Genomic DNA, 22,920 nt, shown 5'->3' on the forward strand with positions numbered 1-22,920 from the left:
CGTTGGCCTCTGGTATAGTACCAGAAGATTGGAGGTTAGCGAATGTTGTCCCATTGTTTAAGAAGGGGAACAGAGACTTCCCCGGGAATTATAGACCGGTGAGTCTCACTTCTGTTGTCGGCAAGATGTTGGAAAAAATTATAAGGGATAGGATTTATAGTTATTTGGAGAGTAATGAATTGATAGGTGATAGTCAGCATGGTTTTGTGGCAGGTAGGTCGTGCCTTACTAACCTTATTGAGTTTTTTGAGAAAGTGACCAAGGAGGTGGATGGGGGCAAGGCAGTGGACGTGGTATATATGGATTTTAGTAAGGCGTTTGATAAGGTTCACCATGGTAGGCTTCTGCAGAAAATGCAGATGTATGGGATTGGGGGTGATCTAGGAAATTGGATCAGGAATTGGCTAGCGGATAGGAAACAGAGGGTGGTGGTTGATAGTAAATATTCATCATGGAGTGCGGTTACAAGTGGTGTACCTCAGGGATCTGTTTTGGGGCCACTGCTGTTTGTAATATTTATTAATGATCTGGATGAGGGTATAGTTGGGTGGATTAGCAAATTTGCTGATGACACCAAAGTCGGTGGTGTGGTAGACAGTGAGGAAGGGTGTCGTAGTTTGCAGGAAGACTTAGACAGGTTGCAAAGTTGGGCCGAGAGGTGGCGGATGGAGTTTAATGCAGAGAAGTGTGAGGTAATTCACTTTGGTAGGAATAACAGATGTGTTGAGTATAGGGCTAACGGGAGGACTTTGAATAGTGTGGAGGAGCAGAGGGATCTAGGTGTATGTGTGCATAGATCCCTGAAAGTTGGGAATCAAAGAGAAAAGGTTGTTAAGAAGGCATATGGTGTCTTGGCGTTTATTGGTAGGGGGATTGAATTTAGGAGTCGTAGCGTTATGTTGCAACTGTACACAACTCTGGTGCGGCCGCACTTGGAGTACTGTGTGCAGTTCTGGTCCCCACATTACAGGAAGGATGTGGAGGCTTTGGAGAGGGTGCAGAGGAGGTTTACCAGGATGTTGCCTGGTATGGAGGGGAGATCCTATGAGGAGAGGCTGAGGGATTTGGGATTGTTTTCGCTGGAAAGGCGGCGGCTAAGAGGGGATCTTATTGAAACATATAAGATGATTAGAGGTTTAGATAGGGTGGATAGTGATAGCCTTTTTCCTCTGATGGAGAAATCCAGCACGAGGGGGCATGGCTTTAAATTGAGGGGGGGTAGTTATAGAACCGATGTCAGGGGTAGGTTCTTTACCCAGAGGGTGGTGAGGGATTGGAATGCCCTGCCAGCATCAGTAGTAAATGCGCCTAGTTTGGGGGCGTTTAAGAGATCCGTAGATAGGTTCATGGACGAAAAGAAATTGGTTTAGGTTGGAGGGTCACAGTTTTTTTTTTAACTGGTCGGTGCAACATCGTGGGCCGAAGGGCCTGTTCTGCGCTGTAATGTTCTATGTTCTATGTTCTATGTTCTACATCAGACTCTGGCGAAAGGCGTGTTTTTGCGCTGCAGGGATTACGTGGTTCTATGTTGCAGACACTGCTTGGAAATCTGTTTGGTTTTCGAATCCGTGGCCGAACCGTGGACAGTAGAGCTTTAATTGAGCTTCTTAAAATTATCATCGGAGACAGAGAATAATTGACTTCAACTTCATGAGTTCAGAAACGGGTTGGAAACTTCGCTCATTTTCCAGTGGCTCACAGAAATATGCACCAATAATATTTTAACTGAGGCAGCTTTGAGCAAATGTATCTATATCAGACAACTGATGAGATGGTCAAAGCCACAGAAATAATTTTTCCATGATCCTGTGAGATTGGGGATGATATTTTCTGTTTTTGCTCAATCCGCACCTACCTCGGGCAATACAAAAGACAATAGAATTAAAGAAAAGCATCTGAGCTGTAAAGCACTTTGGAAGTTCCAGCAGTTTGGAGAAAAAAAACGCATTTCGAGACAAGATAAAAGCAAAATACTGCCGCTGCTGGAATCTGAAACAACAAATGAAAATGCTGGAACATCTCAGCATGTCTGACATCATCTGTGGAGAGAGACGAGCTGAGATTGTCCAGATTGTTCAGATTTCAACACAGGCCGTCTTTCCTCCAGAATTAATAAGAACATGCAGTTTGAAATGAACGGCAAACGCACCTTTCTGTCTCCGCTTGATTCTTGTTTTTTTCATGCATCCATCTCATTCTCTTTCTTGCTAATCCAAAAATCGGTTGGTGAAAGCCGCTGTTTGCTGCATTAAATGGGACTCCGTATTGGAGAAACGAACTGATCTCGTCCGAACTCAGTTGTCGCTCTGAATGTGTAAGTGGCAAGTGTACAGTACGCAAAGCATCGCTTCCTCGTTAGTATAGTGGTTAGTATCCCCGCCTGTCACGCGGGAGACCGGGGTTCAATTCCCCGACGGGGAGCTTGTTGCATTTTTATTATGTCACATTGTACACTCTGGTCGACTGAAGTTTGGACATCAGAGAGGGACATCACAGACAAAAATTGTTCACATTATATTGAACCTGGGACGGTGGAATTTCGAAATACTACATCTGTTGGCCATATCATTTTGAAATCTAGCCGTACCCTGTAACTAAATTAAATCATTTAAATTATGATAAATCAGCAAGGCTATGTTTTTTAAGTGAATGTATTAGTGCCGGTTGGCATTTTATTTTGAACCAAGTGGCATTTTGAATCACTGTTGTTGAGGATAGTAAGAATTGAATATCCAGCATGCAGTCTGCATTGCACCTTTTGCTTGTACAGTGAGCATTAAACGCTTAGCACTCCCACTTTCCGATGTGCCTTCACCCGACAACATCTCCCTACTCCGTCTCACAAGCAGCCAACGTCGCACCTCCACTTTGTCTTTTGCCCATGGGAGGCTTATCGTGCCCAGTCCCCATTGTGTTTCACTTTGCTCAGTTTTATTGCCCAGATTGCATACAGTTCCAACTTTTCTATTCTCCATTAATAATAAATGAATAAATAGAAACATCCCTTGATTAAACACTGTCAGCTTTTAGGGGGTCATTTTCATGAAGTGCTGTGTGTGATTCCCGCCTTTATGCTTCTGTACAAATTCAGTCAAAGGAAAATTACCCAAATATATCTTCAATTCTGCTTCTCACTCACAAAGAACTGAATGGGCGACAGATACAGTTTCAATAGTAGCTTTAAAAGGTAGAGAATGGATTTACAAATTTAAAATCCAAGGGCGACATCAATGCCTGAAGTGGTTTTCAGGCTGTGGCGACGAGAATAACAATGCACATTCTCAAATTTGGATTGTTCAGAACTATAGAATGAAGCCTCCATTGTGGATGAAGGGAAACTTTAAACTGTGCAGCTGTGCTGTGCTTCAGGAGCTTGTTTTCCAGAAAGCTCCATTAATCGAAAATGCTGCCTCATCCGCTGAGCATTTCCAGCATTTTCTGTGTTTGTTTCAGATTTCCAGCTTCCAGCTTTGCGTTGTGTTCTGTGCAGATGTTTCACTGGAACAGGGAACAGGTTCTGATCAGCCCTGTGACAGATAGAGTAGAATGTGTCTCCCGACTATCAAACCTGCGAGATTTGCTTCCTGTTCTCTTTGTATAGTGGTTCTCATTTGAAGAATTCTTCTGACATGCATCATGCGGCTTCTTCATTGTTTCGTTATCTTTTCTATCTTCCTCATCATCCAGCTCTGGCTTTGGTTCCCCTCCCTCTCAACCTGATTGGAATGTACCGAGTCTGTACCTGAAACATCTCCTGAAAAATCACCCATTGTCCTGTTACAGTTTTTCCTGTCAGATTTTGGCTCCATTTTACTCTCGCTCAATCCCAGCTCCTCCCATTGAAGTTAGTCCTCTTCCCATTCAGAAGTGCTACTTTAGATTGTTCCTTGCTAATATCAAGCTTGTGATACAATGATCACTGTTACCCAAGTGACTACCCACATACACTGGGATCATGCAGTCAACCTTCCTGTCAGTCTGTGTGAGAATGGAATTAATTCTGTATCTGCAATGCCTGATCTGCCTCCAGATTTGCTGCTCTATTTCTTTGTCACCACACCTACCTTTTTCCCTTCTCTGTCTTTTCTCTTCACATTGTATTGAATAGCAATCGCCCGGTTCACTCCATTTCTAAGCCACATTGTCATCATTGCCAGTGTATTGTATTCCCAAATGGCTATTTGTGCTTCTAACTCACCAACCTGATACACCACACTGTGATTACACACATGCATTCTAAACCTGTCCTTGTATTCCTCTTAGATTCCTTCTTCATCTACTCTGATCTTATATGGCCCTACTTCTTCCTCTCGATATTCCTCCTTTCTACTTCTATACACTGATGTCTATCCCCCTGCCAGGTTAGTTCAGACCCTCCCCATCCACACGAGTGACCTCCCCATGAGGACACAGGCATTGAGTATAGAATCATGCAAGTTATGCTGAGCCTTTAGAAAGTTTTGATTGGACCACAGCTGCAGTATTGAGTCCAGTTCTGCTCAGCACCCTTGAGGAAACAGGTGAGGATCATTCAGCTGGTGCAGAGGAGATGAACCAGAATGGTTTCAGCAATGAGGCTTTTAGCCACAAGGTTTGGTTGGAGAAGCTGGGGTTGATCTTTTTGGAGCAAAGCAGATTGAGGGGGAGATCTGATAGAGGTGGACAGGATTATGCCAGGTGTAGATCAAGTAGACAAAGAAATGCTGATCCCATTCGCTGAGAATGCAAGGACTAGGGTGCACAAATTGAAGATTTTGGGATGAGACAGAGAGGGGATGTGTGTGGAAGAACTTCTCATGCAGCGAGTAACAACCTGGAAGTCGCTGCCTCTGAGGGTGGAAGCAGAGATGATGAATAGTTTGAAAGATGAATTGGGATGGACATTTGAGGGAAATAAACTGATAGGGCTCTGGGGATAGAGCAGGGGAGTGAGACTGACTGGATTGTTGCATGGAGAACCAGCATGGACTGGATGTGGTTCCAGAGATATATTTTTAATCCACAATCAGTCAGAGCAGGAGAGACAGACATTGTTTCCATGTCACCCCAACTCAGTACCACTGACAGAGAGATAGATAAATCCCAGTCCAAATTCTCACCCACTATCAGATTGTCAATGTGCCAGTCCTAAAATATTGCAGCATTGGTTGCAATTAAATTAAATGCCAGATACAACTGAATGATAGGATAACCTGAGACACCAACTGTGATCATTAAAATAAGAATACATATAAATTTGATGAGTACAGATTGAGATACAGATCACATACCCAACCTGATGCCTCATAGAGTGTATGGCAGATATTATATTCTAACAGTGAAAGCTAAGCTCAACATTCAAGTATAAAGTTCTTACAACCAGAGTGAATGATGAAAGCATCAATTTGATTAATAAAATTTGAATAACACTTTCTTTGACTTTGCAACGATTGTGAGATGAAAAGATCCATGGTCCTTCCCAATTGTGTTCAAATAGAAAGTGATTTAATACTCGGCCAAATTCTCAATAATTCCATTAAAACCCACAGCATTAATGGTCTGTTTCTGTGCTGAAATTTCAACGTGGAATGAACTCAGATTGTTAAACAGTCACAGAGCCTGAGGTTATGTAATGAATCCCACACTGTCAGAGCAGCAGAGACGACAGATTCAGAATCATTCTCGAGCACATGTTCATTACCAGACACTGACAGAGACAGACTGTTACTGAACTCACTGACAGAACCTGATCCTGAATGACCCTAATCAATCTGACACACATATATGGTCCCACTGACATGGTCAGAAATCATCACAAATGTGCACAAACAGCACATGTTTCTTCAGAAGGAACTCTTCAAAATGCAGCTAATGAAAATACAACAAAACTTACTCCAACTTATAAATCAAAGAAAGGGTTTGATAAAGAAGCATCATTACTCCAAACTCGGGGTCTCGCCTGGGCCAATCCAAGCTCTCCAAAATTCTGCACAGTTCCTTATTTACAGTGAATCAGCTGGTCAGCTGACTATTACATCACTCTAATTGGTTCCATGGTTTACTGGGTCAGCTGACCCTTAAATCTTGTTCCCATTAGTCTCATTACATCCAATCAAAGTTGTCACCGGTTACATTCTAACAACATACACCCATTAAAGAGTGGGAGTTACAGACCCACATTTTCAAACGGGTTTTCCACATTCCCACGGAGGATCACTGAATTATATTAAAATAATCCCACACTCACATCCAGCACCAGATCCTGACAGACACAGCATGAATTCCACATTCACATACAGCACCAGAATCTGATATGCGTAATCAACATAGTCAAACTCACAGAGAGACACACTTGTTACACGACTGAAAGAGGATTTTTGGCCTGTCAAGTTCTGGCTCTCCAAGTGAGTAACACATCTCGGGCCATTCATCCACCTTCTCCCCACATCTCTGCACATTCTTCATTTTCAGGCAATAATCCAATTCTTTCTTGAAGGCCTCGATTGAAGCTGCCTCTCATGCACTGTCAGGCCCCACATCCCAGACCATAACCACTCGCTGTTTGAAAACGTTTCTCCTCATGTATCCATTCCTCCCTTTCCCAATTCCCGTAAATCTGTTCCCTCTGCTTCTCAACCCATCCAACAATGGGACAGTTTTTCTCTGTCAACTCTGTCCAGACTCCCCATGATTCTGAATACTGTTATCAAATCTCCTCTCAATCTTCTCTGCTCCAAGGAACGTGGTCCCAACTTCACCAGTTTATCTCAATAACTGAAGTTCCTCATGTTTCACAATGTGTCTCACTTACACAGGCCAGAGGCAGCATATAATTATATGCAGGGCCCTGACAATTGATCCCAATCTCACAGACAGGACCACCAACTGACAGAATTAATCCCACTCTCACAAACAGCACTGAAGTTAAACAGCTGCAGAATTGGTGTCAAAGATGCCCAGATTTTGAGAATGATCTCCACATTCCCATTCAGTGCCAGTAGCTGACAGATACAGACTGAATTCCACTATCATATTGAGCAGCAGAGCACATTCAATGCCACAGACTGAAAGATATCCAATCAACATCACACTGATTCACACTGCCAGAGACTGACAAATACAGGATGAATCTCACAGATGGTTACATAGACTGATAGGTACAGAATAAACCCAGCCCCCTCAAAGTGGCCGAGAAGGACAGCTACAACATTAATCCCAAACTGGCATATCATCCCAGGGAGTGGATGAATCCTGCACTCACTCTCAGCCCCCACTAACTGGCAAATACACAATGAGTCTCCAACACTACCACAGACAGAATGACTCCATCAGTCGCATAGTCCCCGTGACTAAAAGATACAGAATGATCCTCACCTTCACACCCGAACAGAGAGTAAATCCCACACTCTCGCACTGTATCAGCGAGTGAGTAAATCCCACACTTCACACACTGTATCAGACAGAGAGTAAATCCCACACTCTCACACTGCATCATCCAGTGAGTAAATCCCTCACTCTCGCACTGTACCAGAGTGAGTAAATCCCACACTCGGATACTGTATCGAAGTTCCAGGGACCCAGGTTCAATTCCACCTTGGGTGATTGTCTGTGTAAAGTTTGCACATCCTCCCCTTGTTTGCGTTTCCTCCCATGCTCCAAATGTTAAGTGGATTGACCATGCTAGATTGCCCCTTAAGTGTCCCAAATATATTGGTTAGGGGGATTAGCAGGATAAAGATGTGGGGTTACCAGGATAGGTTCTGGGTGAGATGCTGTGTCAGAGTCTGTGTAGACTCGATGGGCCAAATGGCCTTCATCTGCACTGTAAGGATTCTATGACAGTTAAGGCTGAAATAGACAAACTTTGGTTTCTCAAAAAATCAAGGAATAAAATGAGGTTGAAGCTGCAGATCTGAAACACTATAAGCTGCTACTACGCCCACATCTGGAGCCTGAATCCACAGTTTGGAATCCACATTTTCAAAGAGAAATACAGCTCATAGATTGCAAAGACATGTTACCAGGAAAATGGAAGGAATGTGGGGAATATTTTATGAGGGATTAAGAGATTTTGGATTGCAATCTTTAGAGAAGGCTGATTTATGGTTCAGTTCAAGTTTATAAATTGATACATTTTAATTTGACATGGAAGTACTCGATGAAAGGTCTGGTACGGGGAAGTTCCGAACAACAAAGGGACCTTGGCGTGTTTGTTCATAGATCTCTGAAGGCAGAAAGGCAGGTTAATAGTGTGGTGAAAAAGGCGTATGGCACATTCACCTTTATCAATCGGGGTATAGATTACAAAAGCAGAGACGTCATGATTGTGGTGAACCACTGTTACTACATGTATGTACCTGGACACACCCATGCTGCACCTGGCCCGAGACTCCTCCCTTTCCACCTGGGACCCCTCCCTTTCCACCCAGAGTGGGGTATAAAGGTGATGGTCCCTCCTTCTTGCCTCAGTTCAGACCAGGTCAGCTAAAAGGGTGTGCTCCTGTTCTCAGAGAATAAAAGCCTATTAGTTTTCCCTCACTCTCAGAAGTCTCCGCGTTGTAATTGATAGTGCATCAATGATGTATAGAGCTTTGGTGAGGCTACAGCTGGAATTGTGTGTGCAGTTCTGGTTGTCACATTATAGAAAGGATGTGACTGCATTGGAGGGGATGCAGAGGAGATTTACCAGGGTGCTGCTTGGGATGGAACATTTAAGTTATGAAGAGAGGTTGGATACGCTTGGGTTGTTTTTGTTGAAGCAGAGAAGACTGAGGGGGCAACCTGATTGAGGTGTTTAAGATTGAGGGGAATGGACAGGGTGGATAGGGAGCAGCTGTTCCCCTTAGTTGAAGGGTCAGTTACGAGGGGACACAAGTTAAAATTGAGGGGTGTGAGGTTTAGGGGGGAGTTGAGGAAAAATGTTTTTACCCAGAGGGTGGTGACAGTCAGGAATGCACTGCTTGGGAAAGTGGTGGAGGCGGGGTGCCTCACATCCTTTAAAAAGTACCTGGATGAGTACTTTGCATGCCATAACATTCAAGGCTATGGGCCAAGTGCTGGCAAGTGGGATTAGGTGCCCAGGTCAGAGCATTTCATGCATCGGTGCAGACTTGATGAGCTGAAGGGCCTCTTCTGCACTGTAATATTCTGTGATACATGGCCTTACTACCCAAGCTTGAAAAGTTCTTTACTCACAGTTACTGTATTTTGTGTGTCATAATAAACTATTCATGTCTCAATAGTCAATTTGTTTATCCCACATAGAATTGTTGATATTTCAAAAGCGTTGCCTGATTCTGTGGTGAATGCTGAAAATGCAGTGACTTTTGGAAAACCTGTCAGAAACATAGTGTGATTTCTATTTATGTATTGTTTGATGTTGTTGCCGTTCTTGTTTTTAACACTGTGACTGTGTGGCAATCAAGATAAATAAATGAGTCATGATCGAACTGAATGGTGGAAAAGAGTCAATGTGCCTTGTGGGGGGCCAAGGATAGATCCTTGGGTGATTCGGGAGGTAACAGCACAGGAGTGGGAAGAGAAACCATTGCGGGTGATGTTGTGCTTACGACCAGAAAGAGAAGAATGGAACTGGGGAGTGCCATCTTACCCAGCTGAACAATCTCTCCACCTGTCCCCCACTATTGACATAGTTGACTGCACCATCCTGCTCCAATACCTTCCCACTGTCAGGTCAGTGTTCACAGCAGATGAAGATGTTAATGTACCTGACAACCTGAGGAAACTAATGATGAATGAAGGGCTGGGCCTCAGGAAACGAGTGTAGAGAAAGCTGGAGTTCTCAATCATCTTAATCTCGGGCGGCAGCTCCTCCATCTCAATGTGTGTGGTGAGATCAGGCCATTCTGCTCAGTCAGGAACACCCAGACTGACTGCAAGAGAGAGAGAGGCTGCAATTAGAACCAAACAATGAGGGAGACCCACTGAGAGTAACCAAGCCCTGACCCCACACAGGGCACTGGAAGATCCCAGTCTCTGTGCTGATTGGTGTGACGGGGTTTGCAGCGCCGAGACTGGGGAGCTGCAGCGTGACATGTTGACACAGGAAGCCGCCATTCGAAACCCTGAGCTGCGGATTGACAGCCGGGCGAGGCGCGATTCCCGCTCCCAAAACCCTTCCCCCATCCGAAGCCCCACCGCCGGCTCAGGATCTGGGCCCGGGGACTGAAGTCATTGGCCGGACATTTACCGCCGCCCGGTGTCTGATGGGACCAGTGTGTACCCCCGCCCTCTGTCCAATCACAGTCACCGACCTGTGACCGACAGCTGGGAAAACCAATCAGAAATTGAGCCATTTCTGTTATCCAATAGACGCTCTGCGCTGATGGAGTGATGGCTACATCATCCAATCAGTGAGCTCAGACTGTCTGACATGTGCGCGAACAATGGAAATGACGTTTTAATCTTGACCAATAGAGCGACATGCTTCACACAACACCCGCCCGCATCACGATTGACATCGGCCTGAACCAATCGAAGAACGCCGCTGTAACACATACCCCAATCGGAATGCGGCGCTGATGTTCGGCTCCAGCAACGTCACTCCCAGCCCAGCGTCATTGCGTCATACAATTCGATCCGCGGCTAAAACCAATGAGAAATCAGACAGCTGGAGGCGGGTAAAGAATCCTTAAAGCGGAACCGCTATTAGAATTACCGTTGTACAACTCTAATTTACTTACGATAGTTAAAGCAACAACAGGATTGGTGAAAGTCAGAGCGTGAGAGAAGTAGAACTCGGGGGAAAGGAAGGAGGAAATAAATGTATGAAACGCGATAGAAATGAAAGGAGAGGGAAGGAAGATGGAGGCAGTGAGGTTTAGAGAGGGAATTCTGGAGCTGAGTCGCTGAGAATTGAAAGCGTAGCCATCACTGGTGGAGTGAATCGATGATGTGGAGATGCTGTTTCTGGGGGTGTTTCCGAGTCGGGAACGGTGGAAATGATCTTTAGTTTTCTGCGTGTTGCAAACTAAAGTCTCATCTGCTTCTCAGAAGGAATGCTCAGTGAGCTGGGGCTAAGTTTCTGAGTTAGCACCCACACAAGCTTTACCTGCAGCCTGGAGCTCAATTACTGAAGCGGGATTTTGTCTTTCTCATCAGGACGGTGCAGGCTGAACACGTGCAGTGTTGCAGTGAGGAAAATGAAAAAGAGAATTGGTGCAATGACACAACCTTATTTGGCTGCAGTTTTTACTGAACGGGGTTTGTGTTGGTTCACTGGGTTAGGATCACTGACTGCATGTATTTGTGGAGTGTTTTAGGTTCATTTATTAACATCGCAAGTAGGCTTACATTAAAACTGCAATGAAGTTACTGTCAAAATTCCCCTGTCGCCACGCTCCAGCGCCTGTTCGGATACACTGAGGGAGAATTTAACAGGGTCAATGCACCTAACAAGTGCATTTTTCGGACTGTGGGAGGAAAATGGAGCACCTGGAGAACACTCACGCAGACACAGGGAAATGTGCAGACACTGCACAGATAGTGATCCAAGCCGGGAAGCAAACCCAGGTCACTGGTGCTGTGAGGCAGCAGTGCTAACCACTGTGCAACCATGAGGAGAGGGTGCTGACACATGTCCGTGAGAAGCCAAGTCTGACGATAATAGCGAGAGTCATACAGTACAGACGAGGCGCTTTGAGCCATCACGTCTGCACCAACAAACCTACATTAAATCTACAAGTATTCCTACCTTCCAGCACTTGGCTCGTAGCATTGAAAGTTATGACATTTCAAGTGTTCATCCACATACTTTGTAAAATTAGTGAGTTTTCCCACCTCTACTACCTCTCCAGGCATTGCAATCCAGACTCTGACCATGCTTTGGATGAAAAAATGTTTCTCTCAAATCCCCTCTAAACTTTCTGCCCCTCACCTTAAAATTCTGCTTCCTTGGTATCAACCCTGCAACTAGGAGGAACAGCTGCTTCCATTCCACCCTTTCCATAACCCTCATAATCTTATACACCTCAATCAGGTCTCCCCTCAGCCTTCTCTGCTGTAAAGAAAATGACGCGAGCCTATATAGTCTCTCTTCCTAGTTCAAATTCTCCATCCCAGTCAACATCCTGGTGAATGGCCTCTGCACCCTCTCCAGTACAATCATATTCTTTCTCCAGTGATTTGACCAGAACTGCACTCAGTGCTCCAACTATGGCCTCACCAAAGTTTTGTATAGCTCCAACATTGTCTTGCTGCTCTTATTATCATACATTAATACTCCATTCCTCATGTTTCATGAATCTTCACAACTCACAGAGTGAAAGGCTCTTTTATCATCAAAAAATACAATGTACGGCAGCTGGAGCTTTCCCTTGTATTTTCAGGGATCTAGGAATCAGTGGATCATCTAGAGATGGAACGAAAAGAATATTTTCACAGTATTTATTCACATGGTACTAACATCAGGTTGCAGTAGTTATGAGCCGACTGTGTGGCCTTATGGATAAAGTGTCTGACTTTGGTGTTTGTAGTAATGATATCAGAAAATTGCAGGTTTGAGTTCTGTCACGGTCATTTCTGGTGGAGCATCCTGGGAACCGATCTCCCACATCATATTAAATCCACATTTTCTTCCAAACATTGCAGGGTGCTTTCTCAGAATGTAGGTCCTTGTTATTTTATTAATTCAATTCTAAAATAATCTTAGCTCTGAACAATTCCACAATATCTGTTTGATCTGGATAAATTATTGATGTTCCCACCTAGAGCAAAATGCTTTGTATTGATTGGGTGATTGAAATTCTGAGGAGGCAATTCTAATTTCCTCAGGACGAGGTTTAATAATGAGCTGAATGAAGTGTTTTGTTTACAGGGATGAAAGGTTATGTCACTGGGCTGGTAAACCAGAGGCCCGCACTGATCTTTGGAGGCATGAAGTAAGTCCCACCATGGCAGCTGGTGAAATTTAAATTAACTGATTTGATACACAGAATCATTGATCAAAAACAGAAACAGGAGTAGGCCATTCTGCCGAAATAAGTCTGGACATGAAACCAAGCCTCAGAAATGGCGGCCTTGAAATTCCTGTTGATTGGTTTCCCACAGGAAACATTTTCACTGAACAACAGAGAACATTTCACACAACAGGAAACAGCTTTGCAGAACAGAAAATAAAAATTCTGCTCAAGGTGGCTCATATTTACATAACCGGGAATCTGGTCAGACCCCATTTGGAATATTGTGAGCAGTTTTGGGCCCCATATCTAAGGAAGGATGTGCTGGCCTTGGAAAGGGTCCAGAAGAGGTTCACAAGAATGGTCCCTGGAATGAAGAGCTTGTCGTATAAGGAACAGTTGAGGACCCTGGATCTGTATTCCTTCGAGTTTAGAAGAATGAGGGGGCATCTTATTGAAACTTACAGGATACTGCGAGGCCCGGATAGAGTGGGCATGGAGAGGACGTTTCCACTCGTAGGAAAAATTAGAAACAGAAGGCACAACCTCAGGCAAAAGGGACGATTCTTTAAAACAGAGATGAGGATGAATTTATTCTGCCAGAGAGTGGTGAATCTGTGGAACTCTTTGCTGCAGAAGGCTGTGGAGGCCGGGTCATTGCGTGTCTTTAAGACAGAAATAGATAGATTCTTGATTAATAAGGGGATCATGGGTTATGGGGAAAAGGCAGGATAATGAGGATGAGGGAAATATATGATTGAATGGTGGAGCAGACTCAAAGGTCCAAGTGGCATAATTCTGCTCCCATGTCTTATGAATATATTTACACAACAGGGATGAATTTGACACAACCACAGAAAAGATCTGTCAACGGCAGAGACACAGTTTCACAACAGAGAGAACAGTTACACAGCAGAGTGCAGTTACACTTACATGAAATTAATTTTAAAACAAGGTCTATCTTTATGTAACAGAAGATCCCTTTTCAAACATAATCAGTTGTTCCATCTCAGTATCTTGTTGGTTTGTTCGGTACCTTCTCTGTCTATCGCTCTGTGTGTGTCCTGATCATCTCTTACTGCTTCTCTGTGTGTCTTTCTCTGTCTGTTTGATTCGGGCTGATGTTAAGTGTTATTGTCCAGCCAGGGTGCGCTTCCCAACACGTGGGTCTTGTTTGAAATACAAATACAATGAATAGTTTCCTCTCACCCACGCAACAGGAATAGACAGGAAGCGGCAACGTTTCGAGGCAGAGTGGCTGGACCCATAACCCAGAGGTCGATGGATCGAAACCATCATCTGCTATCATGTTCTCACCAACATCAAATAGTAACATTCGGCTGCTGCCCAAAGGTAAATCTGGGTTTTCTCGACAGTAAATTTGTTTCATCATCTTGATTTTCATTAACTGGGAACACAGCGCATATGTCCCAGGTTCACAGGAAGTAGTCTCACAACACCAGGTGAAAGTCCAACAGGTTTATTTGGGAGCATGGGCTTTCGGAGAGTTGTCCTTTCATTAAATGGTTGGACAGCTTATTCAGCCAAAAGCACGGGATTAATTCCTGTATCGGTTGAGATTGTTCATGAAGGCCCGGCTTCGAAGCCTTGCTCCTCTCTTGACGTGTGAATCATCCTGTGAAATCGCCACAGTCAGCTGTCTCCTTTGATGACCCATAGGAACATCTGAGTCTGTGGACCTTGCTTTAATTTTGCAAGCAATGAACACCTCACAACTCTGACACATTGTTTCAGATATAAAACTGTGCAAAAACAAAACTGAGCATGCGAACCGGAAGCATCCCTAAAATATCATTTCGACCATCGTCTTGAAATTTGTCATTTCGGGAACAATTGCAAACAATCAACTTTACCAAGATACCAATTTTACCCAGACACAAAATCAGACGCTGAAAAGCTTCATGAGCCTGACGTGATTTGAACACGCAACCTTCTGATCTGGAGTCAGACGCGCTACCGTTGCGCCACAAGCTCAGACTGCTTGCTGCATTTTACATCCGGGTTATGTTCGGTGAATTCAAAATCAAACTGGGACCAGGGAATGGAACTGTCTCCCTCTTTACTTTCTGTGGTTACACACCGAATGGAAGAGTAGCAGCGAACCGGATTAGCAAGAAAGCAGCAACACAGCATTATCCTGCGGGAGAAATATGTTCTTTGTTACGGGTGTTAAAACACCCTGGTTTGGTGAGAAGTCAAAAGAGAAAACGCTAGAAAATCTCACCAGGTCTGGCAGCATCCGCAAGGAGAGAAAAGAGCTGACATTTCGAGCCCTTTGTCAAAGCTTGGTGAGAAGTCATTGCGTGACGAGGTGGCCGAGTGGTTAAGGCGATGGACTGCTAATCCATTGTGCTCTGCACGCGTGCGTTCGAATCCCATCCTCGTCGGTGCTGGTTCGTTCAGTGTTTTGAGGTTCACGGAACCAAGATGAAGTTTGAACACACAGACTTGAGAGAATAGTCCAGAACAATTCCATATTCCCAGAATTCTCATCCTCTGAGAAACTCGATCTGACAGTCAATTCAAATCAGGGCACCCGCTTTGGACACGAGTTTGCCACCATGTCAACATGTGGTTCGGAAGCTCCAAAGCAGACGCCAGTGGCAGATTTTGTCTTTCCAGAATCGGCAGGTCAACCATGAAAATTAGTGCCATGTTAGCTGGTTTGGCCATGCGAAATAGCCCCTTAGTGTCAGGGGGATGAGCATGGTAAATATATGGGGTCACGGGGATTCATTCTGGGTGGGATTGTTGTCGGTGTAGGCTTGATGGGCCGAATGTCCTCCAAGTTCGAGGCGGCAGTTTCGCTTCTCTGAGAAGATTGACACACCAGTTCCTAATTTCTTCAAATTTTACCCAGAAAGCTGACTCCGATGAGATTCGGGCCCACAACCTTTGAACATTTCACAAGACAATGACGAGCAGTCTAACATGCTGGTACCCACTGCCGCAAACAGGTCCACAGCAGACGCCATTTCTCTGGCCCTGCACTCAACCCTGGAACACCTAGATAACAAGGATACCTCTGTCAGACTCCTATTTATTGACTACAGCTCAGCCTTCAACACCATTATTCCCTGGAAACTCATCTCCAAACTCTGTGGCCTGGGCCTCGGCACCTCCCTCTGCGACTGGATCCTGAACTTCCGAACTCACAGACTTACCTCGAATGGACTTACTTTGCATGAAGTTGATCTTTCTCTCCACCCTAGCTATGACTGTAACACTACATTCTGCACTCCCTTGTTTCCTTCTCTATGAATGGTATGCCTTGTCTATATAGTGCACAAGAAACAATACTTTAACAATATTTTTTCACTGTATGTTAACACATGTGACAATAATAAATCAAATGAAATCAAATCAAAAATGCCATTCTTTGTGCCACAGAGACATTGCTGCAGCAACTATTCCCCGTTCCCATCTGGCAATTTCTGATGTCGTCGAACAGACAGTTGAAAAGTTCAGCAATTGGACAGCGATTACATTTCAAAAATACTTTCTCATCATTAAAATATTTTGGGACGTCCTATGGTTGTGAAAAGAGCTACAGAAATTCCAGTCGAACTCCGAAAGGACACAGACAGGTTGGTGGAATGGGAGGACATGTGGCAGATGATGAATGAAGTGATTCATTTTGGTGGGAATAACACAAAGCGACAATATAAAATAAAGGATTTAATTCCAAAACGGGGTGCAAGAACAGCAGGACATATTTGGACATGTGTATATGTCATTGAAGGTGGCAGGACAGTTTTTAAGAGCCGTTAATAAAACATACTGTATCCTCCAGTTTATAACTGAAAACAAGAAGTTTATACAAATTTACGGCAAAGAAAATGCAGATGTGCTGTTAGATATTTTCAGCCTTGCCCCTCGCCTGAGGTGTAGTAATCCTGAGGCTAAATCAACACCATTAAGAACATAAGAACATAAGAAATAGGAGCAGGAGTAGGCCATCTAGCCCCTCGAGCCTGCCCCGCCATTCAATAAGATCATGGCTGATCTGACGTGGATCAGTACCACTTACCCGCCTGATCCCCATAACCCTTAATTCCCTTACCGATCAGGAATCCATCCATCTGCGCTTTGAACATATTCAGCGAGGTAGCCTCCACCACCTCAGTGGGCAGAGAATTCCAGAGATTCACCACCCTCTGGGAGAAGAAGTTCCTCCTCAACTCTGTCTTAAACCGACCCCCCTTTATTTTGAGGCTGTGTCCTCTAGTTTTAACTTCCTTACTAAGTGGAACGAATCTCTCCGCCTCCACCCTATCCAGCCCCCGCATTATCTTATAAGTCTCCATAAGATCCCCCCTCATCCTTCTAAACTCCAACGAGTACAAACCCAATCTCCTCAGCCTCTCCTCATAATCCAAACCCCTCATCTCCGGTATCAACCTGGTGAACCTTCTCTGCACTCCCTCCAATGCCAATATATCCTTCCTCATATAAGGGGACCAATACTGCGCACAGTATTCCAGCTGCGGCCTCACCAATGCCCTGTACAGGTGCATCAAGACATCCCTGCTTTTATATTCTATCCCCCTCGCGATATAGGCCAACATCCCATTTGCCTTCTTGATCACCTGTCTCCCTGTTGAGATGGGGAACAGCGGATGGTCATTTGGGATGATGGTAACTTTACCTTCATATCTGTGCCATATTCAGAATATGTTTTGCATTATCTGCTGATTTTCGAGGATTGGGATCTTTCTGATTCTGTTGGTAGAACTGTGCGTGTACAAGCAATTTGTTCTGGCGGTCAGCTCCCAGAACAGTAAACTAGTTTGGAATCCATTCTGTATTTGCAAACTCTGGGATTGTAAATGAGTTGATGGATCTCCTCATTCTGAATCTTAAATGCATTTTTTCAGCGTTGCTGACTGGGCTTGCATTTAAAAAAAAATTAATTCATGGGATATGGGTGCCACTGGCTGACCAGTATTTATTGCCCAACTCTAGTTGCCTGCGGGCAATTGAGAGTCAACCACATTGCTGTGGCTCTGGAATCACATGTCGGCCAGACTGTGTAAAGACGGCAGATTTTGGTCCCGAGAGGACCAGATAGATTAATACAACAATCGACAAAGGTTTCATTGTCATCAGGAGATCCTTAATTCCACATATTTTTTATTGAATTCAAATTCCACTGCCTTGTCAGGATTTGAACCCGGGTCCCCAGAATACGAGCTCAGTTTCAGATTTCAGCGATGATACCACAAGGCCAAGGTCTCCAAATTTCCTTTGAACTGAGTGGCTTGGTAGGCCACCTCCGAGGGCCTACAACATTGTTGTGGGTCGGGAGTTGTATGTAAGCCAGTCCAGGTAAGAATTCCTTCCCTGAAGAGCATTAGTGCTTTAGTTGTCTTTTTTTACGAAAGTTGATTCAAGGCCTTTAATTCCAGATATTTTTATTGATTTTGAATTTCGCCATCTGTCGTGGTGGGAGATGTGTGAGTGTTGGTCTGTGAGTGCTTGTGTGGGTGTGTGTGTGAGAGAGAGCGAGTGACGGAGATTCACTCATTTTCAGTGAATGTGAATTAACCCCTTATATTCATACACGGACACTGTGATCCCCTTGCCCTTGCGAATTCCTTAGAAGTAATTATACCACTGATATCCGTTGTCGTAGCGTCTGCATGGTTTCCCCAATGTACCATGCCTCGGGACATCCTTTCCTGCAGCGTATCAGGTACCTGCAGACGCTACGACAACGGATGAATGAACACCGCTCGACAATCACCAGGCAAGACTGTTCTCTTCCTGTGGGGGAGCACTTCAGCAGTCACGGGCATTCAGCCTTGGATCTTCAGGTAAGCGTTCTCCAAGGCGGCCTTCACGACACACGACAGCGCAGAGTCGCTGAGCAGAAACTGATAGCCAAGTTCCGCACACATGAGGACGGCCTAAACCGGGATGTTGGATTTATGTCACATTATCAGTAACCCCCACAGCTTTCCCCCTGATCTTGCAGAATCTTACTAGCTGTTCTGTCTGGAGACAATACACATCTCTTTAACCTGTGTTTAATGTTCCCTCCACCCACATTATCTGTACCTTTAAGACCTGGCTGGCTGTAGAGATTTGCATTCTAATTAGTATTCTGTAACTTGATTTCTGTGTCTCTGTGCACTGTTGGAGAACAGATTTTCACTCCATCTGACGAAGGGGCAGCACTCCGAAAGCTTATGGTATTTGCTACCAAATAAACCTGTTGGACTTTAACCTGGTGTTGTGAGACTTCTTACTGTCCTTTTCCTCTGCCAGACATGATGATTCTTCACTCAGATCTCTGCACAATATGAGAGGAAATCTTTCAGGCTCCTTTTATACAGCCCGCCCCGACCTGACTGAGGAAGGCGGAGTGAGAGAGCAGAGAGGGGAGGAGACAGAGTGAAGAATAAACACAGAGCGGGAGGGAGGAGAGAGCCGGACTGACACACACACACAGAACGGCCCCTGATCTTTCAGCTCCACCTCCAGTTTCTGCAACCGCCAATTTCAACCCGTTTATTAACAATGGAAGCGAAACACAGCTCCCCAAACAAACCCGTCACAAACAAGTGTTTCCACAAACCCGCAACTTTGAAATATAGAATCAAACAGGAAATGCTGCAAATAATCAGCAGCTCCGGCAGCTTTTATGAAGAGAGAGAGAGACAGAGTTAACGTTTCGGGTCGTGACTTTGTTCTTTTGTGTTTTTAAACCTGGTCCGTAATAATTCCCAGTCAGTCATATTCCGACCTAAACACAGTCGATTCTATAGCAAGAATCTTCCTCCGCAACATCCTCACACACATCTGCTTCTCGCTGTTTGCAAACACTTAATTGAAGCTGCTTGGGGCAATCTCATGTGTTAAAATTAAGGGAGTCAGGATGGCCGAGCGGTCTAAGGCCGCAGTCTCCTCTGGAGGCGTGGGTTCAAATCCCACTCCTGACATTGATGTTTGCCTAAGAATTGCCGTCTCACAGCGCCAGGCACCTGGGTTCGATTCCCGGCTGAGGTCACTGTCTGTGTGGAGTTTGAACATTCTCCCTCGGCTTTCTCCGGTTTCCTCCCGCACACCAAAGTGCGTGTTCGGTTGACTGGCCATGCTAAATTGCACCGGAGTGTCGGGGAGTAAATAGGGTCATGGGGATCCGGACTGGGTGGGATTGTGGTCGGTGCAGACTCGATGGGACGATTGGCCTCCTTCTGCACTGCAGGGATTCGGTTAAAAATGAAGCGCGAATGCGGTGTTGAGCCGCCAGTGTTACTGAATCTACCAGACATCTTTATTATGAGAGAAAGTGGCGATTGAGCAAATGAAATTCAGCCTCTGCTGTGTTTCGCTTTAGTCTGAATTTGAAATGATCTCTATTGAGAATGAACCGGGCCGCGGGACAGGAATCATTTTCTTGCGGGATCAGCTCTTTCCTGAGAGATGTGGGTGGCTCTGAGCAGAGCCTTTGGGTTCAGAGGTTTACAATTTGCTCGGGTTGTTTCACTTCTTTCCTGACGCTTTCTTCGCTTTTGCTGCTTTCACTTTGGGTTTGGCCTTCGATTTTGTCACTTTTTTGACAGACTTTCCGCCCGTCACCTTCTTCACAGGAGACTTTTTCTTCAGGGCTGCTTTCTTCACCGCCTTTTTTGGAGTTGCCGCCTTCTTGCTGCTTGTTTTCTTCACTGTTGATTTCTTCACTGGAGTTTTCTTTGCTGCGAGTTTCTTTGCTGCGGGTTTCTTGGCTGCTGCTTTCTTTGTTGTCACCTTCTTGGCCGCTGTTTTCTTTACTAAAGATTTCTTGGCTGTTGGTGTCTTCACCTTCTTTCCCATTTTCCCCGGGTTTTCCTTCTTAGCGAGTTTGAAGGAGCCGGAGGCGCCCTGTCCCTTTGTCTGCACCAGAGAGCCTTTCTCCACCTTCCTCTTGATAGTTAACCTGATCTGGGAGCAGCGCTTCCCCACATCCACTCCGCTGCCAGCCAAAGCTTTCTTTATCGCGGCCAGGGACATCCCCTTGCGATCGCTACAACCCGCCACAACATTGAGGATCTGCTCGCCTAACTTGGGACCGGCTGCCGCAGGTCGGGGAGCCGCCTTCTTCTTCCTGGGAGACTTCACTTGAGCGGGAGCGGCTGCAGGAGCCGTTTCGGCGGCTGCAGTTTCAGTCATATCCGAGAGTGTGTGGAAAATCTGTGTGAGAGTCAGAACTGGATCCGAAATGAACCCAGTGGTGGCGGCACAGAGCAACTTAAAGGCAGTGAGCGGACGGAGCAGAGACAAGCTGCTGTCAGCTCCCGGCTCCTCCAGCCTCTCTGTGTTTCTCTCTCCTAACAAACTCTCCCATTGCAATGAAATTCCGCCTCTCCAGAGATCCAGCTCACATCCTTCATGTCTCTGACACACGAATGTTTGCTGTTGAAAAGGTTTAACTCGAACTGAGAACTCCATTTTCCACTGAAACCCGTTTTACTGCTGCACTGATCGCGCTCTCACACGCGATAGCTGACATGTTCTCGACTTTTCCACTCAAATCTTCAATTTAGCGAACCATTTGCCTTGAAATCTCACTTTGGGGCTCAGCAGGGGGATTAAGGGAATCTTTGATTGGAAAATTGTTTTATTTTACACAAGAGGGACTCGGTGATCTCATGATCAGAACAGACACACAAACACAGTTGGATTAGTCTGACCCGCCCGTCCCTTTCATACACTCTCTCTTACACAATATTCACACCTACACATTCACAGGACAAAACATTTACCAACTGGAAGGTCCCAGGACGGAATTTCTCCTCCTTTTAGCCTTTGCTCTGTATCCCGGGGGCGTCGTTATAGATTTTCGCCTCAGTAACTATTAAACACTCTGAAGCCCGCTCCCCGCAGATTGTCTTTGAATTCATTCATGGATATGAGTGTCGCTGTCTGGGTCAGCATTAGTTGCCCATCCCTAATTGCCCTTGGGTAGGTGGTGAAGAGCTGCCTTCTGGAACCGCTGCAGTCCATGGGGTGAACGGCCACATCTGTAAACCAGATTCTGCGGCAACAGACAGTTATATCTGTTTTTTCAGTTATTATAGCGGTTGCAGACAGCATTGTGTTTCTTTAGGGTGAAGATACAAATTAACTGCTCTCGGAGTCTCTCAATTTTCCTGTTTTATTTGTTTTTCCTGCACTGACAGGTAACAGTAAATCACAACCTCAACAACCAGTGACAGCCAGTTAAATAATCATCCCCCACTCGCTGATAATGGAGTTTCTGACAGTGGCAGACATGTTTTGACCATCCTCCGATTGGGCCCGAAGGTGACCAGATTCACTGTCAGAGCTGGACTTTCTTACTGAGGGGGTGGCAGAGCCAGGTGAGTGATGTTGGTGACTGTGCGAACATTTGACCAAGGGTCAGTTCCTGGCCATCACAGTGGTAATTCATTTAATTATCTATCGCAGGTCAGAACAGTAGGTGGGCACTCCTAAAATAAAATTGACTAAAAATTCTCATCATCGCTGTGTTTCTCATGGAAAATCCACATTCAATTTGCTTTCAGCTGAAATGTTGTTTAAATGAAATTAAAGACCTCAAAACTAATCAATGAGTTCTCAGTCAGAAACAATAGTAAAAAGAAAGGTGGCCTAAACTGTCCAGAACTATGAGACAAGCCAAGTTCAGTTTACAAACTGTGCTATGGACACATCTGGTATCTGATGAAATCAGCAACTCAGGAAGTTCAGTAATTATAACTAATGAAAGTAACGGTTGTTTCAGCAGAGTGAGCGATGGTGGTATAGGGGTGAGCATAACTGCCTTCCAAGCAGATGACCCAGGTTTGATTCCTGGCCAATGCATTGCTCATTTATTTTGAACCTTATCCACGGCCTCTTGTGTTTTAAACTGAGTGGACAAAAACAGGGCGAACGAAACATTTGACAGGAATGAAATAAAATGCAGATACCTTTTTCATTTTTTGTTCGGACATAATTCTTTTTTGATGAAAAATATTGGAAGAGAAAATCAAGTCTC

At 44.9% G+C, this 22,920-nt stretch overlaps 1 protein-coding gene and 3 non-coding genes across 4 annotated transcripts; 2 read left to right on the top strand and 2 right to left on the bottom strand.

Moving 5' to 3' along the window:
• The first annotated feature begins 2,349 nt into the window (after positions 1–2,349).
• Positions 2,350–2,421, top strand: trnad-guc (transfer RNA aspartic acid (anticodon GUC)). The gene has a single exon. It is a non-coding gene; the product is annotated as a tRNA-Asp (tRNA).
• Positions 2,422–14,819: 12,398 nt separating this feature from the next.
• trnaw-cca (transfer RNA tryptophan (anticodon CCA)) lies at positions 14,820–14,891 on the bottom strand. The gene has a single exon. It is a non-coding gene; the product is annotated as a tRNA-Trp (tRNA).
• Positions 14,892–15,222: 331 nt separating this feature from the next.
• trnas-gcu (transfer RNA serine (anticodon GCU)) lies at positions 15,223–15,304 on the top strand. Its single transcript has one exon. It is a non-coding gene; the product is annotated as a tRNA-Ser (tRNA).
• Positions 15,305–20,405: 5,101 nt separating this feature from the next.
• LOC144483465 (histone H1-like) lies at positions 20,406–21,071 on the bottom strand. Its single transcript, XM_078202154.1, has one exon. The coding sequence runs from the start codon at positions 21,069–21,071 to the stop codon at positions 20,406–20,408; it is 666 nt and encodes a 221-aa protein (XP_078058280.1).
• Between the last annotated feature and the right edge of the window lie 1,849 nt (positions 21,072–22,920).

The sequence above is a fragment of the Mustelus asterias genome, unplaced genomic scaffold (assembly GCF_964213995.1).
Source record: "Mustelus asterias unplaced genomic scaffold, sMusAst1.hap1.1 HAP1_SCAFFOLD_74, whole genome shotgun sequence".
NCBI classification, from domain to species: Eukaryota; Metazoa; Chordata; class Chondrichthyes; order Carcharhiniformes; family Triakidae; genus Mustelus; species Mustelus asterias.

Excerpts from the sequence above, each read along its gene's own strand:
- LOC144483465 (XM_078202154.1), bottom strand. The coding sequence starts at position 21,071 with ATGACTGAAACTGCAGCCGCCGAAACGGCTCCTGCAGCCGCTCCCGCT.